The 23,787-nt window shown below is 45.0% G+C and overlaps 1 protein-coding gene across 4 annotated transcripts in view; it reads right to left on the reverse strand.

The window, feature by feature from the left end:
- Window positions 1–678: 678 nt before the first annotated feature.
- Window positions 679–23,787, reverse strand: part of SDK1 (sidekick cell adhesion molecule 1) — a 419,246-nt gene continuing 396,137 nt past the window's right edge. For all 4 annotated transcript variants that reach the window (XM_064461554.1, XM_064461553.1, XM_064461555.1 and 1 more), the window contains 5 exons: window positions 18,821–18,985; window positions 16,083–16,220; window positions 13,987–14,107; window positions 13,636–13,765; window positions 679–6,851 (listed from right to left, as the gene is read on the reverse strand). In XM_064461554.1, coding sequence (XP_064317624.1) covers window positions 6,579–6,851; window positions 13,636–13,765; window positions 13,987–14,107; window positions 16,083–16,220; window positions 18,821–18,985 — 827 coding nt within the window. In that variant the 3' untranslated portion in view covers window positions 679–6,578. The remainder of the gene's footprint in view (window positions 6,852–13,635; window positions 13,766–13,986; window positions 14,108–16,082; window positions 16,221–18,820; window positions 18,986–23,787) is intronic.

Here is a 23,787-nt window from a genome sequence, read left to right on the forward strand (position 1 = left end):
CCTTTCAGGAACAGGAGAATACGAGTTCTTTCCTTAGCAGTTTGGCTTTTCCCCCCACCCTCCCACTTGGAAAACATTGATTTCTCGCCCTCATTTCTCCCACCAGAGCTGCAGCCGACCTGACTGTGTTCAGTTTACTTCTCTAGGCCAGATACTCAGCTGATGAAAAGCACCAACAACCTCCCTGGAATAACAGAGCTGCCCTGATTGCCACCAGCTGGGATCTGGTCCGACCTCCACAACACCAGCACGGCTGTGGGAACTGATTAGCAGCTGCTACAACGCTGCAGGGGAGGACAAATATTATTTGCGAGGGGACAAAGGCATAAAAAATGGTGGCCCTGTGGGTTTCCATTTCTGAATGGGTTTTGACTGTCCTGCATCAGGGGTCTGGAGGAAGTTTATCACCACATAATAACAAAATATTTAAGGCTATTCAAATCTGAATAAAAACTATTTCAGAATGCAATTTTAGCTGAAAAGCAGCGGGGGATTATAAGATTTTACAGACCAGAACTAACAGCGAGGAATTTCAGCCCATGTTACGTTTTCACCGTCCTGAGCTGTTAACTCGTGAGCATGCTGGCAAGGCACCCAGAAACTTCTTTAAGCCAAAAATAACAGAAGAGGCTGGAAAATATTTTTTCCCCTCCCCAAAATAAATGTACCAAGGACACACACATTTCAAAAAGGGTTCTTTTAATTAGAAGCAAGTTTGCAAAAGAAGAAGTAACTTTCTCATATAAAATAGTGGAGTGGTGAAGGTGAGGCTAACAAGAGGTGTGGAACAAAAATCCAGGGCAAATCCCCAAGGAGACACTGAAGTAAAAGCAACGATCTGATAACTGTAGCACACTGAAGGGTAACTCAAACATAGCTGTGTAAGGTGGTCTTACCCCTAAACTGACGGCAGATACCAAACCAGAGGACAGGCTCCATTCCCAGAGTAGCAAAGCCACCAGCTGCAAACTCACCATAATGCCGTGTCCTTTCGGCTACCTGGGAGCTCCCACTGCACCATTACAGACCCCAGCACTGCCCAGGAAGTTAAGGACATCAAGGGGGGAGCACTGGTGGCACTTCCCAGGTGCCCCACCTGCAGAACACCGCCTCATCCCATTAGCAGAAAGGTTTCATTCCCAGATCTAGAGAATTGGACATAAATGAGAAAACACTTCAATATAAAGCTCTGTAACCCCATTCCAGTTTCTACATCTAGTAATTCAAGTCCAAAGAAAGCTCACAGTGATCAAGCAGAATCAAAATAATGAATTTCCTGTCAAGTCTTGACGCTCCAGGCCATTTAGAACGGGCAGGTGGCAGTTTTGAGAAGATAAAAGTCTGAGTCAGAGCCTGAATCTCAAGTCCCAATGGTATTTCACTCCTTGTTCAAACGTGTATCACCTGTCCCATGCGTGTCTATCGGTTGTGGCTCTCTACTACCGGGGGTGGCAAACTTTACACCTTCACAAAGTGCAAGCCAAGTTTGTTTGTCTGGGAGGGCTGGGGTGGAGGTGTGGAGGAGAAGAAACAGAACCCAGAAATACAAAGAGCTGAAGGGACTTGCCAAGGTGGAGCCACTGAAGGCCCATGCCCAGCCCAACGTGTTCAGTCTTGGGGTGAATGTGCTCCTAATTCAAGGGTGGCTTTCTGTAAGGACGTTGCAATGAATACTGTACAACCACAACATCATGCATGTGGCTTCGTGTAAACACCACAGCAACGTATCTCTTCCCATGATGATGTACGGACTCCACTCGTGCTGGCAAAAGCCTATAAAAACAACCTAAGAGGTGTGATCGAACAAGCAGGAACTCCAGGCTGAATGAAGCTGCTGGCAGTAAAACCCACCTAGCAACTGTTCCGTGATGGCTTTTCCTCTCCAAATATAACCCCTCATTGCATGTGCCCTCCTGGCTGCTACTGAAGGAGATCCCTAAAGACAGAAGGTCTTGGGATCATATTGTTTTACCCGTCACAGTTTTCTAGGACTTGAAGATTTCTAATGGCTCTGCCAAAGGTTACCTTTCTTGTGTTGTTTTTTTTTTTTTTGTGTGTGTTTTGGGTTTGGGGCTTTTTTTAAGCTTCCTGATAAATTCCGTTTAGAAAAGGATTTTTGTGAAAGAAGTTGCCCTGCTTATCTGAAAGCAGCAAGTGGGAGAAGACACCAGTGCTCTGTATGTATAAACAGCTCGCTCTCCTCCTTTTTTGGAGAGCAGATCGGATAATCTTTGGATGACCCAATGGATTTCTTGAGGGAAGCAATGACAAGGATAATAAGTGTATCCCCATGTCAAGACAGACTTGGATATTTATTCTAAACAATTGCTACAGCAGCTTCTGGCAGAGACCTGAGTATCAGCAGGAAAAATGAGATCTTGGCCCATCTGCAAAGCGTCACTGGCTTTAACACCCAAAATGAAGAGGAAAAAAGAAATCCTTTTGGATAATGAATTAGTTTCTTTTTCTGTATGTTTTTTTTTTTCTGTTCTCTCCAGTAATGCCAACCGCTTCCAAAAGTGGGATCACTGGCTGCAGTGTGATTCCTTTAGCAAATGCTGATGAAACCCTTTGCTCTCTGTGCTGTCGCCGCTCCCTGCCCTCCCCATGCAGGGGTTTCACCCGAGTGACTCCCAGGGTGGGGAAAAAGAGACTGTCACTGAAGAAAGTAAAACAGTGCCCTCTCCTGTCCCTTCTCCCTGCTGCCGCTCGCACCGAGCAGCACTGGTTGTGCACCAGCAAGGGCAGGGACGCACCATGTGTGATACGGACTTTTGGGGGATAAAACACTCCGTGCAGAGTGGGCTGGAACAGTACAGCTCCTTCGCTCACATACAGTTTTGCATGATTTGTGATAGGGACAACGGAAGGTTCAGAGCCGTTGGGAGTGCCGGGAGCATTGCTGATGGTGGTGGCTGGTGTCATCTCAGCCCTGGGAGGTGGGGGTGAAGACTTGGGCATTTTTTTTCCTGCAGGAGATTGGATATTTCCATGGCTATTGCATGAAAAATAAGCTCCTATTAAACCATTCCCTGAAATGTCTCCCTTGGTCATTTCGTGATGCTGTTTTTATTTTTTAGTAACAGCCACCAAGAGACCCAAGAAACATGGGAAAGTAAATAAATAAATACAAATAAAATAGCCTAAGAATGTGTTTTAAATATACGCCTTCATTTTTTCAAGACTCTTCTAAACAGGAAGAGGGAAACAGAAGTGGATTTGATGGGTGAAGTTATTGTAACATGACAACTAACGTTTAAAAGTTGCATTTCAAGGCTGTGATTTCCAAAGATAACAGCTATGAAACAGAGCTTTCTTGCTAACTGATGGAGTGTTTCCTTTCATATAGAACAAATTACCTGATATCTGAGGTAAATAAAACCTACCCATTAGTCATATTTTACAAGTACAGCATGCTAACAAGAAGGAACAGGCATCATGCATGTAGCTATACAGGACCCTGGGCAGCAGAACACAGATCCTATGCTCATCTTAGGGGTGAGCAGGGAAGTGCGCTTCCACACTCTGCAACTGCCTAAGTAAAGTAAACCCACGTGTAAGAAAAGCCAACTCCTAAACAAAACAAAACTGTGGGTGACAATAGTTTGGGCTGCAATGGAACAGAAATACCTTTGTTTGGATCAACAGGTCCTAAAGGAATCACACCTAACTTGTTATTTTGGCAGCATTCAGAAGAAAAGGGCCATACACCCAACTCAGCGGGCCCTCAGCAAGCTCAGGCTTTTTAGTTGCAGAGGGCTCTGAGAAAAAAGAAGTAGTCTCTTCTCCTCGCTTCGTATAGATCGTGCTGCTCCCCATGTTGTCCCTCAGTGGAGCAGTGGCCACAGAGTCCGTTTCCTTTTTCCCCATGGATTCCTTGCTTTTTTGCTCAATGTGGTGTCAGATCAGCCCCAGGGAGTAACTGCACCTTACACCGAGTCAGATCTGGCAATATTCAGGAGACACAGAGCTACTCGCACTACGCTTTCCTTTGGAGCAAGCTCTTCAGTGTTTGATCTACTTTCTACTAATCTACGCCCCTCAGTCCTTAGCGGTCCTTGAAAGGCTCCTCCTGTAGCGCTACCTCTCATACCTGTTGGATAAGCGCCATTAAAATTCCAATGGCAATTGCATTGCTATGTCGCATGTATACAAAATAAGCTGTTTAAAATACATAATCTGATGCAGGAAATAACAAAGGAGAAAGCAAACAAATCAGAAAGTCACGTAGATAATTTTGTCTAAGAAACAAAAATCTCAGACTGCAAACAAATTTTTCTCAGTTCAGTAATTAAAGCAAAGTCCATATGGCTTAAGGGAACAGTCAAAGTGCACAGAAGGCAGTGGGTTTTCTGTTTGCTTTGCACTCCTCTTCACAGCAAGCTCCACGTCATCCTCTTTGGAGCCCCTTCTCCATCCCACACACATCCTATCCAGGTGCAGAGAGGGGATGGCTCACAGGGTTTTGGCTCAAGCCCGTGCCTTTGCACAGCTCTTGCCTTCTAATGAGCTGTGGATCGTTATCCCAAACTCAAAAGCCCTTAAACGCACCCACTGGAGTTTTTGGTTTTGAACTTTTTCTTTCTGGAGCCTTTGGAGAGGAACAGCAATCCAGTGCCAAAGCTATTCAGAACCTATATGCACCAAGAGCAGCAGTGCTCAGAGGCAGTGCCAAAGAGTAAAAGCAGATCTCTGATATCGTTTGCCCTGTTCGAGAAGAAAGATGACAGTAGGGCTGAACTTGCCCTTGGACCTCACCGCTTCAGGTGAGGTACCACCAGGCTACTTTGAACCCACCCCCATGTGCAGGAACAGGCAGCCACTGTAATCAAGACAAGGTGGTTTCAACAACCTGCCTTGAAGACACCACCACCCAGTGCCACAGCTGCCCCACATCTTTCCAGAGAGGACAGGGAGAATTTGCAATCATAACAGTGCCCACTCATGCCCTGATGGGATGTTAGCAGGCAGCAGGACCCGGATTTTCCTGGCTGACCCACATCCACCTGGGAGGAAATGGCAGACACTGGAGTGGCAAGGACTTGCCTACTTCCAGATTCACCTTTCAAACTCTTGTGGGAAAAAGTCTAGTGATCCAGGACTGCGGCTAGGTCCGAGGGCTGGGCTTGGATTCCTTAAACCCTTGACAACTTCCTTGTGAGCAAACAACTTGCTGCCACACATGACAGACTCAGGAAAAGGACAGAAAAGAAGAAAACAAAAAGGGAGCTATACAAGAGGATGGGAAATAAACTGAAAATCTCCTCTCTTCTTTCCAAAGGCTGTAACTTCAAGTGCACTGTAAACGTGCACAAGATAATTCATGACCCTAAATGCTCGAAAAACCTGCCTAGCTTTATTTGGAGACACTTTGTTTCTTCTCCCAGATACAAAGCTGAAGAATCAATAAAAGGCACCTGTGGACACCAAAACTCACCCAGTCTGCATGACATGTCTTTGTACTAAAAAAATAAAAATCAAACAAACCCAGCTACTGTGTACTTTTCTTTTTTTTTCCTACAGACCAGTAGCAGCACTGCAGAGTCTGGGCGAGAAAAGATGCTCAACTTCTATTGACAGGGCAGGATGACTTTGATGATCAAAACCCTCATTAATTAGTAGACTCTCTAGCTTGCCACTGCAATCCTAATTGAAAGATTCCTCTGGCTTGCTGGGTTGTGTCCTTTGACTTTTAAAAAATGACCGATTCAAATGGCACATGCAGTCCGTGAGGGAGGATTAGAGCCACACCAAAAATAAACTGACCTCGCATCTGAATTCTTCCCACTTGCTTCACCCACCGCTGCCTACAGTGCTCTTTAGAGCCATCTTCTCTTCTAAAGGCCATGGTGTTGGAATACTTAAAGAATGCAGCAGGTCCCATTTGAACAAGAAGTAAAAGCAGGTCAGTAATTCAGTATAAATACACCAGCAGTGAGCCTAGAGCAGACAGAGTGACACATCTGAGCCTAAGTCGATCAGCCAGTGCTCCTAATGTGGGGAGCAGCAATGAGGAGAGAGGAGGTGCACATAAAAATTTGTCCCTTTTCTATATTTTCCTACTTGACCTTGATGACAGGGAAAAATTAAAAAGGAAAAAAAAAAAAAGTGGATAAAAAGGAAGAAAAAGGAGCCTGGGAGGTTTTATGTTTTCTCTTCAAATCACATCACAAAGTCACTCATTGCATCTAGGGAATTCACCTCCTTGTTTGGGAATGGGGGGACAGGAGGAGGGGAGAGAAAGAAAGAGGGAAGAGAAGGGCATGGGAGCTGCTTCCTGAAGCAGTGTTACAAAAAGCGGTTAAAAAAACCCTACTATTCACAAGTGGTTAAAATCATCACTTTTCAGAATTCCTTTTTTTTTTTTTAAACAAAGGTTCAGCTAGTTCAGCTCCATATTTTTAGAGTTGATTGTCTTCAGAAAAAAAAAGAACCCAGCCTCATTCGTGTTCCCATCCGTTTCTACCCTGATAGAGAAGTTACCCACAGTTCACCGCACTGGTCACGCACGCACACAGTCACTGCGATGGGTCCCTCCGAGTGCCGCCGGCGGTTCGGCTGTATCCTCCAGTCCCGTCTCAGACGAAGGAGGAGAACCCTGTCACTGGAGTCCGGGAGCCGGGTGCGGGCTGTCCCGTTGGGGTGTACACCCCTCCTGAGCTCTGTGTAGTGATGACAGTCTGGAAATAGGGTTCTGTCTCGCCGGCGGCACACTCCTCGTATCTATAGGATGCCGGGTGCTTCACCCCTTTCTGCTGCCGCTTCCATGAGTTGTAGTACGTGGGGTCACTCATGTAATGGTTCACAAAGGAGTGCTTTGGCAACTCATCTTCATAATCCGAGTCAGTGGCCTAGAGCATCGGAGGGGAAAAAAAAGAATTCACCCATCAGCACCTATGATTTAACCTGTTCCACTCTAAAAGAAATTAGAGACAAGTTTATTATCACCAGCTGACCAAAGCTGCAATTTTAGGGTATGATGGTTTGTAGTCCAAGTGTAAACAAGCTGGACTGTAGAAAAGCACTGTGCTCTGGTTTAGCCAGGCTTTGCTGCTACAGGGAGAGTCCCCCAACAAATGCTGGCCATAAGAGATGCAGAGAAATCCCTTCTAATCACTGCAGAATGCTGTGGCAGGAGTCAGGAGTTCCTGTTTTGACACAAGATGCAGGGAAGTGTACAGTCGCCATAGGAAAACAGCAGCTTTCCATCACATAATCAAAAAGATTGCAATTACAGTTGAGAATCTCCCTTCAGATGCAAGGACAGAAATAATGTCTTCCACGCAAACACACTGAATTTAGCCAGATGTGCTGCTGTTTATGGTGGCCAGATCAGGCCACCTGCAGAGTACTCTGGGTTTGGCTTACAAGCCCTGTTAAGTAGTGAAAATGAGTTAAATCACTGAAAGGGAATTAAGCAAAACCACATTTTTTTTTCAGGCAAACAACACTATCTGTGTGTTACAGCTGATTATTGGCAGTACAAGGTGCACAAACAGTGGTGACAGAAGAAAGAGAATGCAAAATCTGGAAAAGAACTGCCAAGCAGGAGGCGTTGCTTTCTTGGGATGGCTCAGGCACAGCCCTATGTTCAGAGCGGATCTTACCCCCTTGAAACATTTATGCACGGTGGCTGGATAGCTTCAAAGCTCATATCAGTACCGAGTGGGAGCTCTACTGAGATGTAACCAGATCAGCTTTGTGCATCTGCCCCTCCTCTAAAGTACTGCTGCTGTGATACAGCTGGAGGAACCACAGAGGGCTCTTACATCTCCTCCGAGTACAGAGACCGTGGCAAAGCCTTGGCCACTGTACCCAAGCGCACATTTTCCTTCTGTTCCCACTAATATTCCCACCAATAACAGCCACATCCCATACAGCACACAAACATTTACCCAGTCATTTCCATATCTCATGCCTTCTCTCAAAATCTCTGGTTTGAGCATGCAAAAGCTTTTAGTCCTTTCCCCCCCACCCCGATAATCTGCATAGCTGAATCTAAGGCAATTAAATATCAGAGCAGTAGCTGCCTAAGACATACAAAAGAGAGACGGGTAAGTGCAGCTCGTAACTGTTAGTTGCTGCAATTAGTTTCAAAAGGTTGGTATCATTCTGATCTATGACACCACACAGCAAACACACATCTTTCTTGATCCTGTCTGCCACACAACTAGTCTTTCCTCCTCTAAAGCTCCTTTTTAATGGTCTCTGAAGAACAATCCTCAAATGCCTTGCGAACCATCATTTGAAAAGGGCACCGCATCCATCATCCCCACTTCTTTGCTTAGATAGCTGCTTCGATACTGTTTCGTGCCCATTTTCCAGCAGAGAGAGTGATGGACAGGGCTGAGAAATTTTCCCCAGTTTTCCAAAAGTCTGAGCAAAGCAACTCTTTATGGCTTTGCAAAATTTCCCTTCCACTGTTAACCATGCTTTGCCTCTTTCAGAATTATGTGGTGTTTGATTATTTTAAGAATGCAAAGCTTCAGGTGCCTTGATACGTAATTAATAGTACAACAAAACCCTAACCAGCATTTAATAATTATTCCAGAAGGAACTCAGCAAGTCTATCTCCTAGAAAAATGCGCCTTTGCATCAGCTGCCAGCCTCGGGAAGCCAACACCCGACTCCCTCCAAAGACCTTCCTGAACAGGTGGTTTTTGCGGCATGCCTGGAATATCCCCAGATTTGGACCACTTCACAGCCAGCGGGTGCAGAGAGCAGCTCCAGCGTCTTGGCACCGCTGCAGGGAACATCCTGCCAGCACTGCCCTGTCTATTTTTGTACGGGGCTCCAACCTGAGTGCCTCTGATGACTGCAGATGTGGCGGCATGGCAGGGCACGGCAGCAGGCAGCAGTAGCTCAGGCAGGCTGGTCCTCAGCTGCAGAAGCAACCAACTTTATCTGCAGACCAAAAGTCCCCCAAACTCAGGTTTCCTCTGTTCTTATCAAGAATCAAGGTGTTGCACTTTGCACCAGCCTACATCTCCTAACATTCTGCTGCAGCTCCATTGTCTAACGTTAAGGTAAAAAGCACCTGGGAAGCTGAGGGATGATGTGGGCATCCAGAAGAAAAAATCTCTACAACCTGAGCAGAGCCAGGTGGTTATGGATTACTCACCAGAAGCAGCACCTGAAGGTGTGAACTCCTCCAGCTATCATGGATGTGCCCCCTCTATCACAGGCACAACACTACCACTGTCCTTGCCATGTCTTCTGACCCCTTCCCCCATCCACTATCACTCGTACTGACTTGGACATGCTCAGCCACCCCCCAAAGAAATAAGACCCCGCTGAAAAGATGGATCACAGCTGAGTTGAGGTGTCATAAGCATAAAGAGAAAACCCCACAATCTTCTAGTGGCTCCTTACTGGTCTTCCTGACATCCCCAAAGACATACAGAAACATAAAGACAACTAAAAGGGTGGAAGGTCTAAGAAGAAGTGCTGAGAAGAAGCTGTATCCAGAACACCGACACATGACTTGATAGGTATCATAGTACTGATGTAGCCACTTCATTTCTGTGCATCGCTAGCAGAAAAATACTCACACACAAAACTAATATAATTTAATGTACCTAATATAATATAATGTACCTACGCCAAGTTCTTCTGAGTTTGCCAGAAGTCAACATAATAAAGAGGAGAAATACTGGGAACACTTCTGGATGGGACGCTGCCATTTGAAACAGTGTCTTGGACTTGCCATGAACAGAAAGGAGGAGTTTAAAACAATATCACCTGCTGATAATTTGTCCACCAGTTAGTCCTTCAGACCAACTGAAAGAGAAAACTCATTTGGTGTAAATAAGGGCAGTGCCTTTCAGAACCAACTTTCATGAAATATATACAGCTGCACTAACTTCAGCCTTTCACCCTCATTAGCGCTGATGCTGGAAAGGATAACATACTTGTTAGTGTTGATACAACTGTGTTTTCTTTGTGTTTCCTTCAGAACAGGCAGGAACTGACTCTTCTGTCCATGTTTCTAAAGTATCTTATAAGGTCTGCTCAGAATGAGGTACTAATAACCACCCTGACCAGCAAGGAATTCTCTAAATTGCTGTCCCACATCAGTCTCTGCCCAGATGAAAATCAAGGAGTAGCAAGATAAACCTGTTTTGCATGACAATACAGACAGCTCATACTGGAGGATTACTTTTTAGTGGTTTTTAAACTATTGAGTAAATAGAAATGCTGCAGGGCTTTTTACTTTGTTTTCGGTTTTCTCCCTTCCCTGCGACTGTGGCTTTGTTACCTTGGAAACCTCCATAGGCTGGGGCGTGATTGGGTGTGCGGTGACATTACAGACTGTCAACCAAAGATGCATGGATGCCTATGAAACAACAAATACAGAAAATAAGGGGCTGTAATTATTTTATTGATAGCACAGAACGCACAAGTGCTGTTCAGAGGCAAGTCAGCAACCACAGTTGGCCAGCTTAGTCAATAGGAAATTTGAAAATAGTTCCAATTCCCTCTTTTTTTTTGAAGTGACTGCATAAGGAACAACCTTATGAGATTATTTCTGAAAACGTAGGTGGCACCAGTTTCTTTTGGTTGACATGAAACGAATATGCTGTAAAAGAGACAATGTGTGCAAAAAAATTTCTCTGGACATGGGAACCCTTGCTTATTTAATGTGTCACCTGCAGCTGGTTTCCACATGGTGCCCAACTTGTCAAAATCATTGGAGAACTTCATTGGAAACAAGTTAAACCATATTCTCTATTAAGTGTTAAGTGGAAATTCATAATATCTTCCTACAGAGCTGAGAAACCAAAAGTCAGTTAGACTGCAGAGAGCAGCTGGGAGGACCAGAGCATCGCTAGCAATCAACACTGACTGATAACGTGCGCAGTCTGTGAGAATATTATCTCCTGAAAACAGTTTTTGGGAGATGACAAGGACACGTGAGAACACACTCACACACCCCCCACCCTCCCCTCCCCTCCTGTAAAACTGCTCTTCTGTGGCTGGATGACTTCACAGATATATCATCAAATTTCTGTACATGGTGAACACCAAATTTCTTCAGATTAGCTGTCCAGAGCCTCATCCACTTGACTCATTATCTAAAAGCCTATTATTATTAATCATTTAGAAATTACACTCTTAGCACTCTCTTGCTCCATACCTGCCAATTAAACTACTTTAACCTCATTAACAGTACTGGTGCTTGGCTTTCATGACATGGAGTAAGTTAACCACTTGATTTATGAATATTAAGAGTACTGCTTGATTTTCTTCGTTTCTTTCTTGCTTTCCTCATCAAGAAGGAGCTCGAAGGAAGGCTCCCAGGCAGCTGTGTTGTAAGTGCAGTCAGTCAGCCCGAGAGTTTCTTGCAGGCTTCTTCATGTTCAGTAAACCCCATGAGACTTGAAGCCACCAAGATTCCTTCTTTTCCATATAAAATCTTGACACCTCAGGCAAGCAACAGGGGGTAAGACTAAGCAGCAACAAGATGACACGTGGGTTGAATGCAAAAGCACAGTTTTTGGCCCTGCCTGCTCTTACGTGCATCGTAATAAGCGGAATTTGTGATACACGCAAAGATGTATTAGAAGAAAACAGCATCAGGACCCCCTTTGCTGCAGAGGACCAAACCTGTGTAGAGCTCTTACATAAAATTATATCTTTAACTCTTCATATAATGGGAAACATTTCTCCCTGCTAGGAGAGAGGGAAATTCTGAAATTCTTGGAAAACAGAGCTTGTCTGTTAAGATCTCCCTTGAGAATAGAAACAAAAAGAACAGAAAAGACAAAAAGGAAGAGCTAATAGGTACAGGAATACTTGAAAAGAGAGTGGTCAAACATCCATACCCACCTCTGCCCCCACCCACCCTCAGCTGCTGTCTGTACCAGCCAATGTAAACAGCATTTTCAGGCTGATCAAAAGGCAGCATCTCCTATTGCTACCTCTGCTGGGAGCACATTAACATTTCATGCCTAAAAGCACTCCCCACCACTAAAAAAAACCCCAAGCTTCAAAGACATTATACAGAAAGGCTGCACATCTAAGCCCCAAGGAAAAACAGGAGGCATATTTGGTTCGCATACTCACATGCACACACAGATTCACAAAAACACTAGAATCTCAATTGAGACCTTCAGGCTCGACTGCAATACACAGTAAATAAATAATATTAATAATAGCCTGAGAAAAAAAAAAACACCACCAAAAATCACTTTCTTCTGTGTTGTACAAACAGTGCATATAGAAGGCAGTAATGACACCCTGCAAGTAGACTTTTGCGCATTACCGGTAAATACCACATGGGGCACTGAAATTAATGTCAAAAGGTGCCAGTGCTAAATTCATGATCATGCTCGGCAAACTGTTTTAATGACAGGTTTAATGCTGGGTTATTACAGTGACATGACCAAAGCACTATGTGTTTAATCTGGAGGGTAACGCCTGTGCATTGCATAGACAGCAGCTTGAGCTACACCAAGGAAAGCTGCCTGCACGATGGGTCGGCCACAGGGCAACACAAAGCAGCAGGCTGTCCGTGGTAATTAACAGGAGGTGAGAGCTAGGTAGCCAGGAAAAGCAGCTGTAGCTGCAGGTGCAGAAAAGCTACAGATGAAAACTGTCATCTTCTTTCACTACTTGCCGCTCTTGATTTATTCTTGCTGGAAGGGTCAGGTTTGGAGTGGTTTGGCCCACTGCTCGCTTCTTGCACTGTCAGTTCAGATTCGTCAGGATCTCAGCTGACAACATGTGATTTTAGAGACAGATTTACCTTTCTGGATATCCCTTGAAGTCTGCCTGTTCACCCCTGCCCACCGTTGGGCTTTTACAGACCACAAGCACTCTCTTTTTTCTTAAAGAGGATACAAGACACAAGACGGAGCACTGCCAGATGGATAATGCCGGCATGCACCCACCTTCCTTGGAAAATGGAGTCTAAAGGCAACCCGAGCAGAAGGCTCCTCTTGAGTTAGGCTGAGGCTGGGGGCTGGGGTGTTCAGAAACCTGAATGCTGGGCTCTCACAGCCATGGCCATGTGCTCCCTGGCAGGTTACTCATTCCCCACTTACTCCCTCTGTAACAGAGGCAGCAGTTACCACCACTCAAGCTCACCCTTCCAAATATTGGTGTTCGCTGCAGCTGGCTGAAAAAGGCACCGTGAAAACTTCAAACCACATCCCATACTTCAGTCAGCGCAACAATCCAAAGCACGTCCCACCTTCAACCTCATCTAGATAACGGGCCAGCTGGTTATTTTGCAGCATATGTGCATTTTCTCAAAAGTGCTCCAAGTTTGCAGCCCACAGGCAGAAGGTGATGTGCAGCTCCGTACCAGAGAGGTCAGCACACACTGGCTGACTGATTGCACTTGCCTTTCTACGTAACACTAGAAACCCATGAATATTTACCAAGGCCAGGTCTGGAATCTGCTGTGGTTGGGTCCTGCTTGTCATTTTTTCTTCCGACATTTTAATTTTAAGATGTGATGAGAACAGCCTGGTGAATGCAACATTTTGAAGTCCCCAAGACAGACAAACAATGACAAAACAGTATAATGCAGGTATGGGATTGGGCTTCAAACACTTGCCAGGATTCAGTGGGGAAATTAATGTCTGCAGTGACCGGGCAACGTTTGGTAAGGCAAAGGGAAACCCCTACCTCCGACTCCGACACTTCTAGGGGCTTCTCGTTCAGGCCCAAGCCCTCGGTCAGCACAGCTCCATTGTACTTGTTGCAGATATCTTCATCAGAGTAGTGCAGCCCCCCCGGGCTTGGGCGAGGAGGAGACCTAGGAAATGTAAAGGGTAGCATATGGGATGTTGTAATTTCTCTGAAATGATGCAATTAAATCATGCTTAGAAGCCAGCATCACAGCCTAAGGCAATGACTTGGGTATTAAAGTCCTCCATACATCCTCCAGGCAATGGTCTCTTCCCTTTGCCTATTTAACAGTTGCTTGAAGCTAGATAAAGAGCCATTTCCAAGACCATGGTGTTCCCAGCTTTGTACCTGGTTCCATTCTTCTTTGAGAAGGTGCTCTTGATGTTCAGGTGTCTGCTGTTGAGCTCCAGTGCAGTGAAGCCTCCGTTATCCAGGGTGACCGACTCTTCCACGTTGGAGATGGTTTTACCTGGAGCCAGGCAAGGAAAGAATCAGCTGAAACAAAGGCACTTTACCCCCAAATACAACTGTAAGAGCTAACTTCTCCTTCCTTGTGTTTTATGGAATCATTAATTATTTCGAATCTCTTTACCTTTCTTACTGGCAAATGAGAGCAGAGTGGAGGAGTTTGTCAGGAGTGTGAACTGGCAGAGGGAGCCCAAAGAGGGGAAAGGAGCAGTCAGAGATGGATGCATTTCATTCAGAGGTAAGTATCTAAAATAGCGCAGATGAACTGTGCTCCAGAAGTGCTTCTTCATGTCTTTTGACTATAAATAGAAACCAGGTGACTAATTCAGGTGGCCATTGAAAATGTCCTAAACCAAGTGCTGTGAATCCCATTCATGCCGCTGAAGCAAAGCAAGAGAAAGTAAAACTAGGAGAGGCAGAAAAGGAGGAGAAGGAGGAAGGAAAACAAAAAAGGCAGGAAAGAAAACATGAGAAAGGGTTGTTGGACAGCAAATGGGAAAAAGACATCTAAGCTGTAATAAGGATAAGACATAGATGTGAGAAATCACTGGACAACATCAGGCAGGGAAAAGGACGGGACCGGCAGGAGAGGGAAAATACAGCAAAGGGTATTATTTCTTGTGATCAGATATAGCAAGAGCTTATTCTCTCCTACGGTCATTCTTTGTAATCCCAAAAGTGTGAGCTCAGCTTGTGTCCCGGGGAGAAGGACCGGTTGCATATTGCCACTTTGCAGCAGACAGGTACTTTATCCTCGGCTTCAATTTCAGTGCTACATTAAGACTCAGTGTGAACACTGATAGCTGACAGTACAGGTCAGACCTGTCTTTTCATGTCTGACCCCCAAACAGAGGAAAACTAAGAAGATGAGAGATTGCCTATGAGCTACGTATACAAATATGTAATAGTATTAACTTGGTAAAATGCCACGGTATTCATACATCTTATATCTCATGGGACTGAAATCTTATTTTCTAACACTCGTTAGAAATGAATTATAAAGAAAGAAAAGATCTTCACTTTGGGCCTGAGTCACTAAATACTGCCTGGAAGACTCCTTCATTACATTAATGCCTAAGAACAGGTAGCGCAAAGACCCATCCACCTGATCCTACTCATTAATGTGCCTTTTTTTGGCTCCTCCTGGCATCAGAGCAATTTCTTGCTGGAGGTGGAGGAGGTTATCAGAGAAATACATATGTGAGCAACCCTTCCAGGACTTTATCATGTAAGGAGAAGAAAAGGTAAAAACAATATTCGGAGCTCAAGAACTAGGTGTTTTGAAAGGGAACTATTTTAACATTCCTAGTTATAGAGCAGGTAGCTCCTGTTTCCATTCAGAAAGGAGACTGGTTAAAATCGTAACTAAAGGAAAATTCAAAGCTTGGTGCTCGTTATGCATTAAAGTCTAACAGGTCCAGATAACCACGACAGCTCCTAGCTACTTGGCCCCCAGCCCAGCAACTGCAGCTTGGCTTGTGGAATGAATGCAAGATGCAGGGCACTCTATTTAATATAAAGGAGTTGTGATATAGTCCTCGCAGATAAAGACCTAGCATATTTGCATTGGCACAGCCATGGAAAAGCAGAATCCTTCTCCTTCTCCCCATCTATCAGGGAACGATGACAAAGCTAAATGAAGTCTCAGGTCATTCCTTTTTTGCAGTCTTCTGCCAAGCATTTGACCCAGACTCCTTGGCTTTTACTACAGTCCCTGGGACTTCCACACGCTGTCCTATCCAAGCCCACGGCTGGTTAGCATCCAAAATCTGATAAGATCAGGCACTCTCTGCCCAGTATGGCTATGGGCAAAAGCCAGTTCTATCAAACCAGACAGCAAAAAGATCCAAGTCTTCTGCCAAACAAAATACATATAAAGAGAGTCCACGCTGATTAAATCAGGGGTTCAAAGGGAAGACATTTCTAATTCCCACAGCTCTTGAGAGTGTGTGCACAGCATGGAGCCAATGTCTTACCTGTGCTGCAGTTCTTGTACTTCTTGCTCTGGCCGTGCAGGACCAGTGCAAACACCACCAGGAGGATGAGGATCAGACTTGAGAGAGCCATCACCAGCAGAAACCACCACTCCTCATAGAAAGGGGCTTCTGTTTGTGCTGAAAGAGCAAGAAACACAGAACAGTTCCTCTTTATGCTCCTCCAAAATTTTCTCCTCTTCCCCATTCTGAACAATGGATCTATAATAGTGTTCAGGAGAGAGGTGTTCAAAGGAGGTAGCATAGTCTACTCTGCAGTCAGACTTTAAAGGGGCTTGCCGACACTTCTAAGATGGCAAACAGAACAGGAGCACATCACGCCTCCAATATCTCCACAAGCATCTTTCACACACCCAGAGCAGCGCTCCAGAATCCCTTCACTGAGAAGTTATCACCAAGTGAGAAGAGCAAGGATTCTTCCCTCAGCTCCACGCACCTACATTTCTTGACTACTGTGGCATGTTTAGTATTCCCTGGGTCAAAGGAACCACTAATATGTCTGTCATGACCCATGATTTTTAAGAGGCTTGCCCTGCCAAAATGCTGCTCAGTGGCTCTTTGAAAAACACAGCTAGTGCCAGGGAACAAAGCACACTTGGTTGAGTGCCTTTCGGCACCTCCATTAACTCTAACTTCCAACATTCACTGCTACTCTATACCGTTACCCCCTCAGCTTAGCCAAGCCTGATGCACAGCACACGGGTATCAATTCAGTTCCCTGGATTTTGTGCGATCTCAAGTAATTTCACCCCATTTGACCTCAACTGGCAACACAAAATGATACTAACTTCCCCTTTCTAGAGTTATCTTGCCAGTCTTGGTTTAAAGTAATAAGTATTGTTTTCTTGCGGTGATATTCTCTTTGTCAGCATCCCTCAGCTTTGTGAAGAAAATGCTACTGCCAGAGCACAAGCCAGCAGTTGTATATAGTTTCCCTGTAGTCCGTAAGATAGAAGAACACCTGGTAGGAATGGGCAATACCAGGAGACTGACTTCAACCCCTCACTATCACTGAACCCAGGCACTTTCTTTCCCTGGCTGTCCTGAGCCCTGGATCTAAACACAAGTCTGGTGTAAGCCTGATGATATAAGCTCAAATTTGTCCCAGATCACTGGGTATTCTGCAGCAGCGAAAAGTAGCCTCAGTATTTCTTTGCTAGGAGGCCAGTTCAGGCCAACAAAGTCCTAAAGGCAAACTGCACAAGCCACGCTGGGCTGAGTAGATTCAGTGCAATTTATACCTCCCTGCGCTAGCTGAAGTGGCCAGCCTAAAATGCTTTATACTTTTATGACTGCAAATCTCAATGGAAACCTCTTACTTTCATGCAGCAATTTGAGATGAACACTGAAGCATCAAAAGGAGGTGAATTAAAGAGTTCTGTTCAAGTGGAGAACTTACAAACAAGCGGTTTATTTATAAAAAGCATCACAAGGAGCTGCATACCCAGCTTCAGAGGAATAATGTCTTCCAGGAAAGGAAAGACTGACGTGATTACTGACCTCTTTACATTGTGTTATAGCCTCTGTGAAATCACAGATAGGGAAAACACTGATTCTCGGTGTTTGAAGTGAGTTGTCTATGCCCTTGTCCTGAAGGAGAAAAGCAAGGGTAGCACTCACACTGAAATCCATAGACAGCTCTCACAGGCTAAGTGGTTAATTGTGTAAGGACAAACGCAGCCGTGATGGTGAAAGCAGCACTTACTACCCTTGCCTGCTGGGTAACTGTTGAATGGTGTTTATGCTTTTCACTGGAGGAGCAAAGAGATAAAAGCCACTCCACATACTGGAGCATTGCCAGGTTCTCAGGACTCTCCAGAATTTTGAATCACAAAGCCGCTTTATCAGGTTCTTTTATTCCTCTTGTCTGTCTTTGCTGACACAGCAAGGACAAAACCTATTGCTCAAAAGCAACCTGGAGTACAGCTGTCTCTGCAAGGGTAAGAGGACACCTGAGCAAAGCTTTCACGAGGGCAAGCTCTCCCACTTCACAACAGGCCGTTGAACTTGAGCTGGCCAGATGTGGCGAGCTAAGTGGAATTTGCTTTTTGAGGTAATGAAGTTCCTTCAGAAAACCAGAGTGCCGGGCTGCTCAAAGGGATTTTGGAAGCATGCGTAGGCCATAGCCCTGGTCACGGGGAATAAGCACAAGAGAGCAGGGAGGGTGGGAAGAGCCCGAGAGCATCACTAACGAGCGGTTCTGATGAGTTGGGACTGAAGGCTTCACGCCGTACTGGAACTGCCAGCACAGCAGATATCAGGAATAATTTGTGAAACTACACTTTTATATTTTTGAGAGCTAAGCACAAAATAACACAGAAAATGTTTATCGGAGAACCCTGGGAATAAAAGAAGGAAGCAGAGTAAACAGAACAACAGACTAGGAAAGGAGAAAAAGCAAACAAACTGTAGACTGTGTAAATTAGTCTTAGGACAAGAGATCTTACATACAAACACTCATGAAATTCCTGAGAAGGTTCTTTGTCAAACTTAAAAATGGCACACAGACATTTTTTCCTCTTGAGAGTAAAGCATACTGTAATAACAAGCCTTGATTCACCACTATATTGCTCTGGTTTTATTCTAAAACAGGTGAAAACAAGCTGCCCTTGATTATTTGTTGCAACTAGAGAATCTGCGTTGGATTTTTCCCCTCTTCCTTCCTCCCAAACCCAAGAAATTCCATTGAAAAAGATATTTAAAAGTAAATCCATGATTACCTGATACTGCCACAGAGGGAACACTTGGTTCTCCATAGCCAAATTCGTTGACAGCCACCACCCGAAATTCATAGGTCACACCCTGTTTGAGTTTGTCCAGGCTGACTGTGTAGGAGGTAGCGCTGCGAGGGATGTCCTTCACAAACATATCCCACAGTCCTTCGTCTAGGAAAGCAGCAAGGAGAGAAATGGTTATGAACTGTGTGACTTGGCATTTCCTTCTGCTCATTGAAAGTAATTGTCATTAATTGTGTGTTTCGACCACAGGCAGTGGACGTGCTTACCTGAAGGCTGCTCAGTGATATGCACAGATGTCAGAATGCCCTGCAAGACCCCATCTGTAAAGGCATTTATTCATGATGGGGGACTTATAATAGTCCAGATGGAAGAGGTCTCCTCTAAAATCTGCGGCAGCACCCACAGTGACCTAAGCTGGCTAGAGCAGCTGCCAGCCACCTGGGTCCCTCCTGATCAGGTACGGTCATGCCTGTTACTTGACAGAGCAAGTAAACCCAAAGCAACCTGCTACATTAATGAGTCTTAATCGCCCAGGTTTTGCCTGTTTTTCACATTGCAAAACTGACTTCACTATAGAAGCTTTGCAAACTGATGTAGGGTTTGGGTCTTGGGGGGCGGTACTGTGGCCTTGCATGAACTGGTGCCTGGTGGACTGGTGGCACTGGAGGGCTGCTTGATTCACAGTATCAATAACGATACGTCCTCTTCATGTGCTGGCCACAGTGTGGCACAGCCCACAGAGCAAGAGAGCCAGCACTGCACTTCTGTGCCATGCATTTTTAAACAGGAAGGAGTTTTTGTTTGTATTATAAACCTCTCGAAGGTGTTAGAAACACAATGCCATTCTGATGAGAGTGTTTCATTAGGGTAATCTGGGTTCTCAACAGCCATACTGACATTGATCCTGATGTACATCCTGACCAGGCACCATTCTGATCCCCGATCCATACCAATCATCTAATATTCACTTGACTACAATGGAAAGAACTTTCAACAAGATGGATGCCGTTACCAGTAAGAACAAAACCAACTATAATTAAAAATGTCAGTCAATAATTTTGAGTGCAGGAATCAAACATTAATCTACACAGCCTGCTTTTCAGTAACAATTGGTGCCCAGCACTTTCACTGACAAAATGGAGTTACTGTCTATGCATGGGGCCAAACTCTCGCCTGGCCTAAGCCAGCATAGCTCTTATAGATCTGACCTCACAAGTATCCCACTGGGCTTCTACTTTTAGTTATCAAAGCTGTTCGAGCAAAGTCTATTTTTCTCTGCATGTCCCACAGCAATGGGAATACGATGATAACCTCTGCACAGATACGACTCCAGCGCAGGAGCTGCCTGCTTTGAAAGAAAGTCCTCTGCACTGTGAGATTCGAGCATCAGCATGACTTCTGTAGCTTGAGGTGTTATCAAGGTAACAATAAAGCAGGAGCCAGCAGCACTACCCTCAGCAACTTGTTCCGCTGCTGCAATGTAAGGCAGGAATCTGTTCTCATTTGTTTTGCATTTACCTGAGTGTAAACTAATTGGAGTCACTGCAGCGATTCCAGAATTGTGCTGGTGTAACAGAGCAAAATTTGGCCCTTAGCCTACTTCTGTGCAACAGGGAGTAGCAGCAAAGATGGATTGATTAACACTGCAGGTGCATTTCCATGTGAATGTTTTAACTTTGGCATCAGTAAATATTGGCTCAGTAATTTGTACCATGCTGCACGTCTAGCAACACACACAATGACTAACAACCCCCAAACTACATCTTTTCTGATCATGAGGATTGGCAGTCTCAGAGGATGCAAAAAGCTGGCTGAAATGTATTGTTCCAGCTACATTTGAGAAATAACGAAGAACAATAAAAATAGGTAATTTTTCTGTCAGGCTTAAAATTAAGACCAATACATTATTCACCAGCATGATCAGAGTATAATGAAGTTATCATAATGTACCATTCTTATGTATTAGTTGGATATTACAATGGCCATAAAACAAGAGATAAAATATTGACTTCCCTTTTACAAGGCAATAGAAGGCTAGATTATTTCAACCACGTAAACTTACAATGTAATAAAAAGGGAGCTTGGGATTTAGTTTCTGTGAAGAGGGCGGAGTGAGGGATGCATTTTCAAAGTCAGATTGTTGCAACCACCAATACTAGGAAGATGCATCTCAGACTATAAAATATTGCCATAATTGCTAGAATTGCCTGAGCTTTCATAAACACATTTGTAAACAGCAATAAGAAAATTTGAGCCCATTGTGAATTGTCTGAAAAGCAATTTGTTTGCATTGAAAGCCATTTAAATGGCGGAAGAAAAGACAACAATAACTATGAATGTTCAACACACACTGCAACAACCACAACTGTTCACACACGCACTTTCTCACGCATATTCTCAAATCTAGCCAGGTGCACAGTGCAGAATATCCAACAGACCAAGAAGTGGAAATTTAACCACTCGGTCAAGTTTGCAGTAAATTGGGAAAATGACCCTTGAGAAGTCAACATTGCACTTCCACCTCTGTCCCCTTGGCTATGGTGGCGGTGGTGTGGGGCAGCAAAGGCTGCTGGTGGATGTTTCTTCAGAGGGATTCCTGTCTCACAGGGACTCAGAGATGCTTCAGCTGGTGGCCGTATCTTCTCTGGCCGGCCCACCTTTCACTCACTCTGCCCAAACATTTTTTCTGGGGTAGGAAACAGGGCTTGGCCAAGATGGAAGCCAGCGTGTGATCCTTGGGATCCCAGTGGTCAGAAGTCTGCATGGTGCAGGTGAAAGGGGGACAGCCCTACACCTCCCTCATTGCTGACCCCAAACCAATGCTACGCACAGGATATTCTGCAGCTTCCCAAACTCCGGCCAATGAGATTTTTCATTCCAGAGTGTCCATTAATTTATCTTATCTCCATCTGGAATATTCAACCCCTTTCTGTAGACAGAGATCGCAATCACATATATCCAAACTAAAGAAACATTTTCTTTCAGTGGTGAACTTTGAGATTAAATATTGAACACACACTTGTGAATTCATTCACTGCACCTCTTCCTCCATCCCTCAAAACTAGGTTTGCTCTAAATGTTAGAAGTTCAGCTGAAAGAGAATTCATTAGAAGGTCACTTGTGATAGCAAAGATTGGCCTTTAAGTTCAGTACAAAATCATTACTACACTGTACACAGTATTTTCCACTCAGTTTAGGGAGGAAAGATGCACATGCCATGGCTGGGATATCATCTGGGTATTAACTCACAGAAACTGCCGAAAAAAGCAAAGTTTGCAACAGCAGAGTCCCGCAAAGAGGTGCGAGGCTCAGCCAGCCCCTGTTGATGTCCTGAGAGAGGCAGCACAGCCGGCAGCGGCGATGCTCTGCTGGCAAATGCTTTTCCTTCAATAACATCTGTCCCTTTCTTCATTTCACATTGCCTTTCACTGGGCACTCAGGCTCTTAAAAAAGGCCTAACTGTGTGATAGAAAAGGGAGACTTCCAGAAAACCAAACTTATCTTTGCTTATTGTTTCTACCAATGCTTCACCAGACCCTGCCCCAGCCTTTTTTCCTGCTGACGGTGAGATTTGATTTTTACCTCCCAGCCTTGACATCCCACCCTTGACACCTCCATCCAATTTGGGAGAAGATCTGAATGACAGGGAAGGTGAAACCACCTCCAACCTAACACAACGTCCAGGCTGCCCCGGCCGCCCTCCCGGGCCAGGCGCGGGCCATCCCGTGCCGGCGAGGAGCGGCCCCGCAGGCTGCAGCCATACGCAGCACCCACAGGCCAGCCTGGCTTCACGGGCAATTAACTGGGGTCTCCACGCTGAATAAAACTGTCAGTCAGTAACAAAGGCTCCTGGCTCTGCTAACTCAGGCTGCTAACAAACAACTGCCGTGCTGCGGCTGGGGAGATGGAAAGCTGTCAGTTATTCGGGTCTCAAACACCAGCCTTCCCCTCTCAGAGTGAGGGGAGAGCCGTGCCGTAAAACTTTCTCCTAATTACACATTAGGAGGTTTATGAGGGGAGAAGCTGCTGAGAGTTAAGGACCGGCTGAACGTGGGTAGTGTTCCTCCTACAGAGGACAAAATTAAAATGTGGATGCATTTGTCAGAGGCAAAGGGATGGATTATCATGCAAACTAGCAAAAGGACAAGAATGGGAAGTGAAGGCTGACAAACTGTCAGCCTCGCATGTTGTTCGTGAGCAGAAGCGAACCAAAGGCCCCATGGCAGATGCCAGCAATGCAGCTGCACCCTTCACTTTGAATTTACTGACTTCTGCTGGTTTGTGCCCATGTTTGACACTGCACTCCCTCATTTGTTTAAAAATAAATAGAAAAGGATGAAAACATAAAAACACTACTCAAGACACCAGAAAGGAAACTAAAGTGAGATCTGCCCTTGGGGTGTGGGAAGTGAAAACCAGCATTTCTGGGAAGGACAATCCCCACTCCAAGTGGACGGGTTCTTCCCCGAAACGCCTGCTGCCTTCACAGAACTGATCATACGGAGCAGCAAAAGAAAACACTTTCCTGACTTACCTATGTCCTAAGCTCATGATTTGTGGCTGATCTGAGGTTTAACCAGGCAGTTCATGCCAGGCAGAGTGCTAGAAATATTATTATTGGAAGCACGTTAAGATGCAATTCTCTCCCACTGGGCTTAAGTCATCCTCTGCTTGGGAACAGCAAACAAACAAAGCCCAAAACACATCATGAGGAGAGGAAGCAGAAGAGGTTTGTCCTGGGCTGGAGATTTTTCCTGAGGCAAGACAAGCCATGAAGCAGGTTGACCGAACATCTACATAGCTGCCCTGCAGCTCAGGATGACTGCGGGAGGCAAACGCATGCATGAAGGTGTCATGCTTGCAGTTACGTATCCGCGTGCGCTCCTGGCAGTGTGGATCCCTAGGGTGTTATCCAAAAACACCTGCTTTGTAGATAGGGGATGCTTGGG

Source organism: Phalacrocorax carbo, chromosome 10 (genome assembly GCF_963921805.1).
Source record: "Phalacrocorax carbo chromosome 10, bPhaCar2.1, whole genome shotgun sequence".
In the NCBI taxonomy this organism is placed as follows: Eukaryota; Metazoa; Chordata; class Aves; order Suliformes; family Phalacrocoracidae; genus Phalacrocorax; species Phalacrocorax carbo.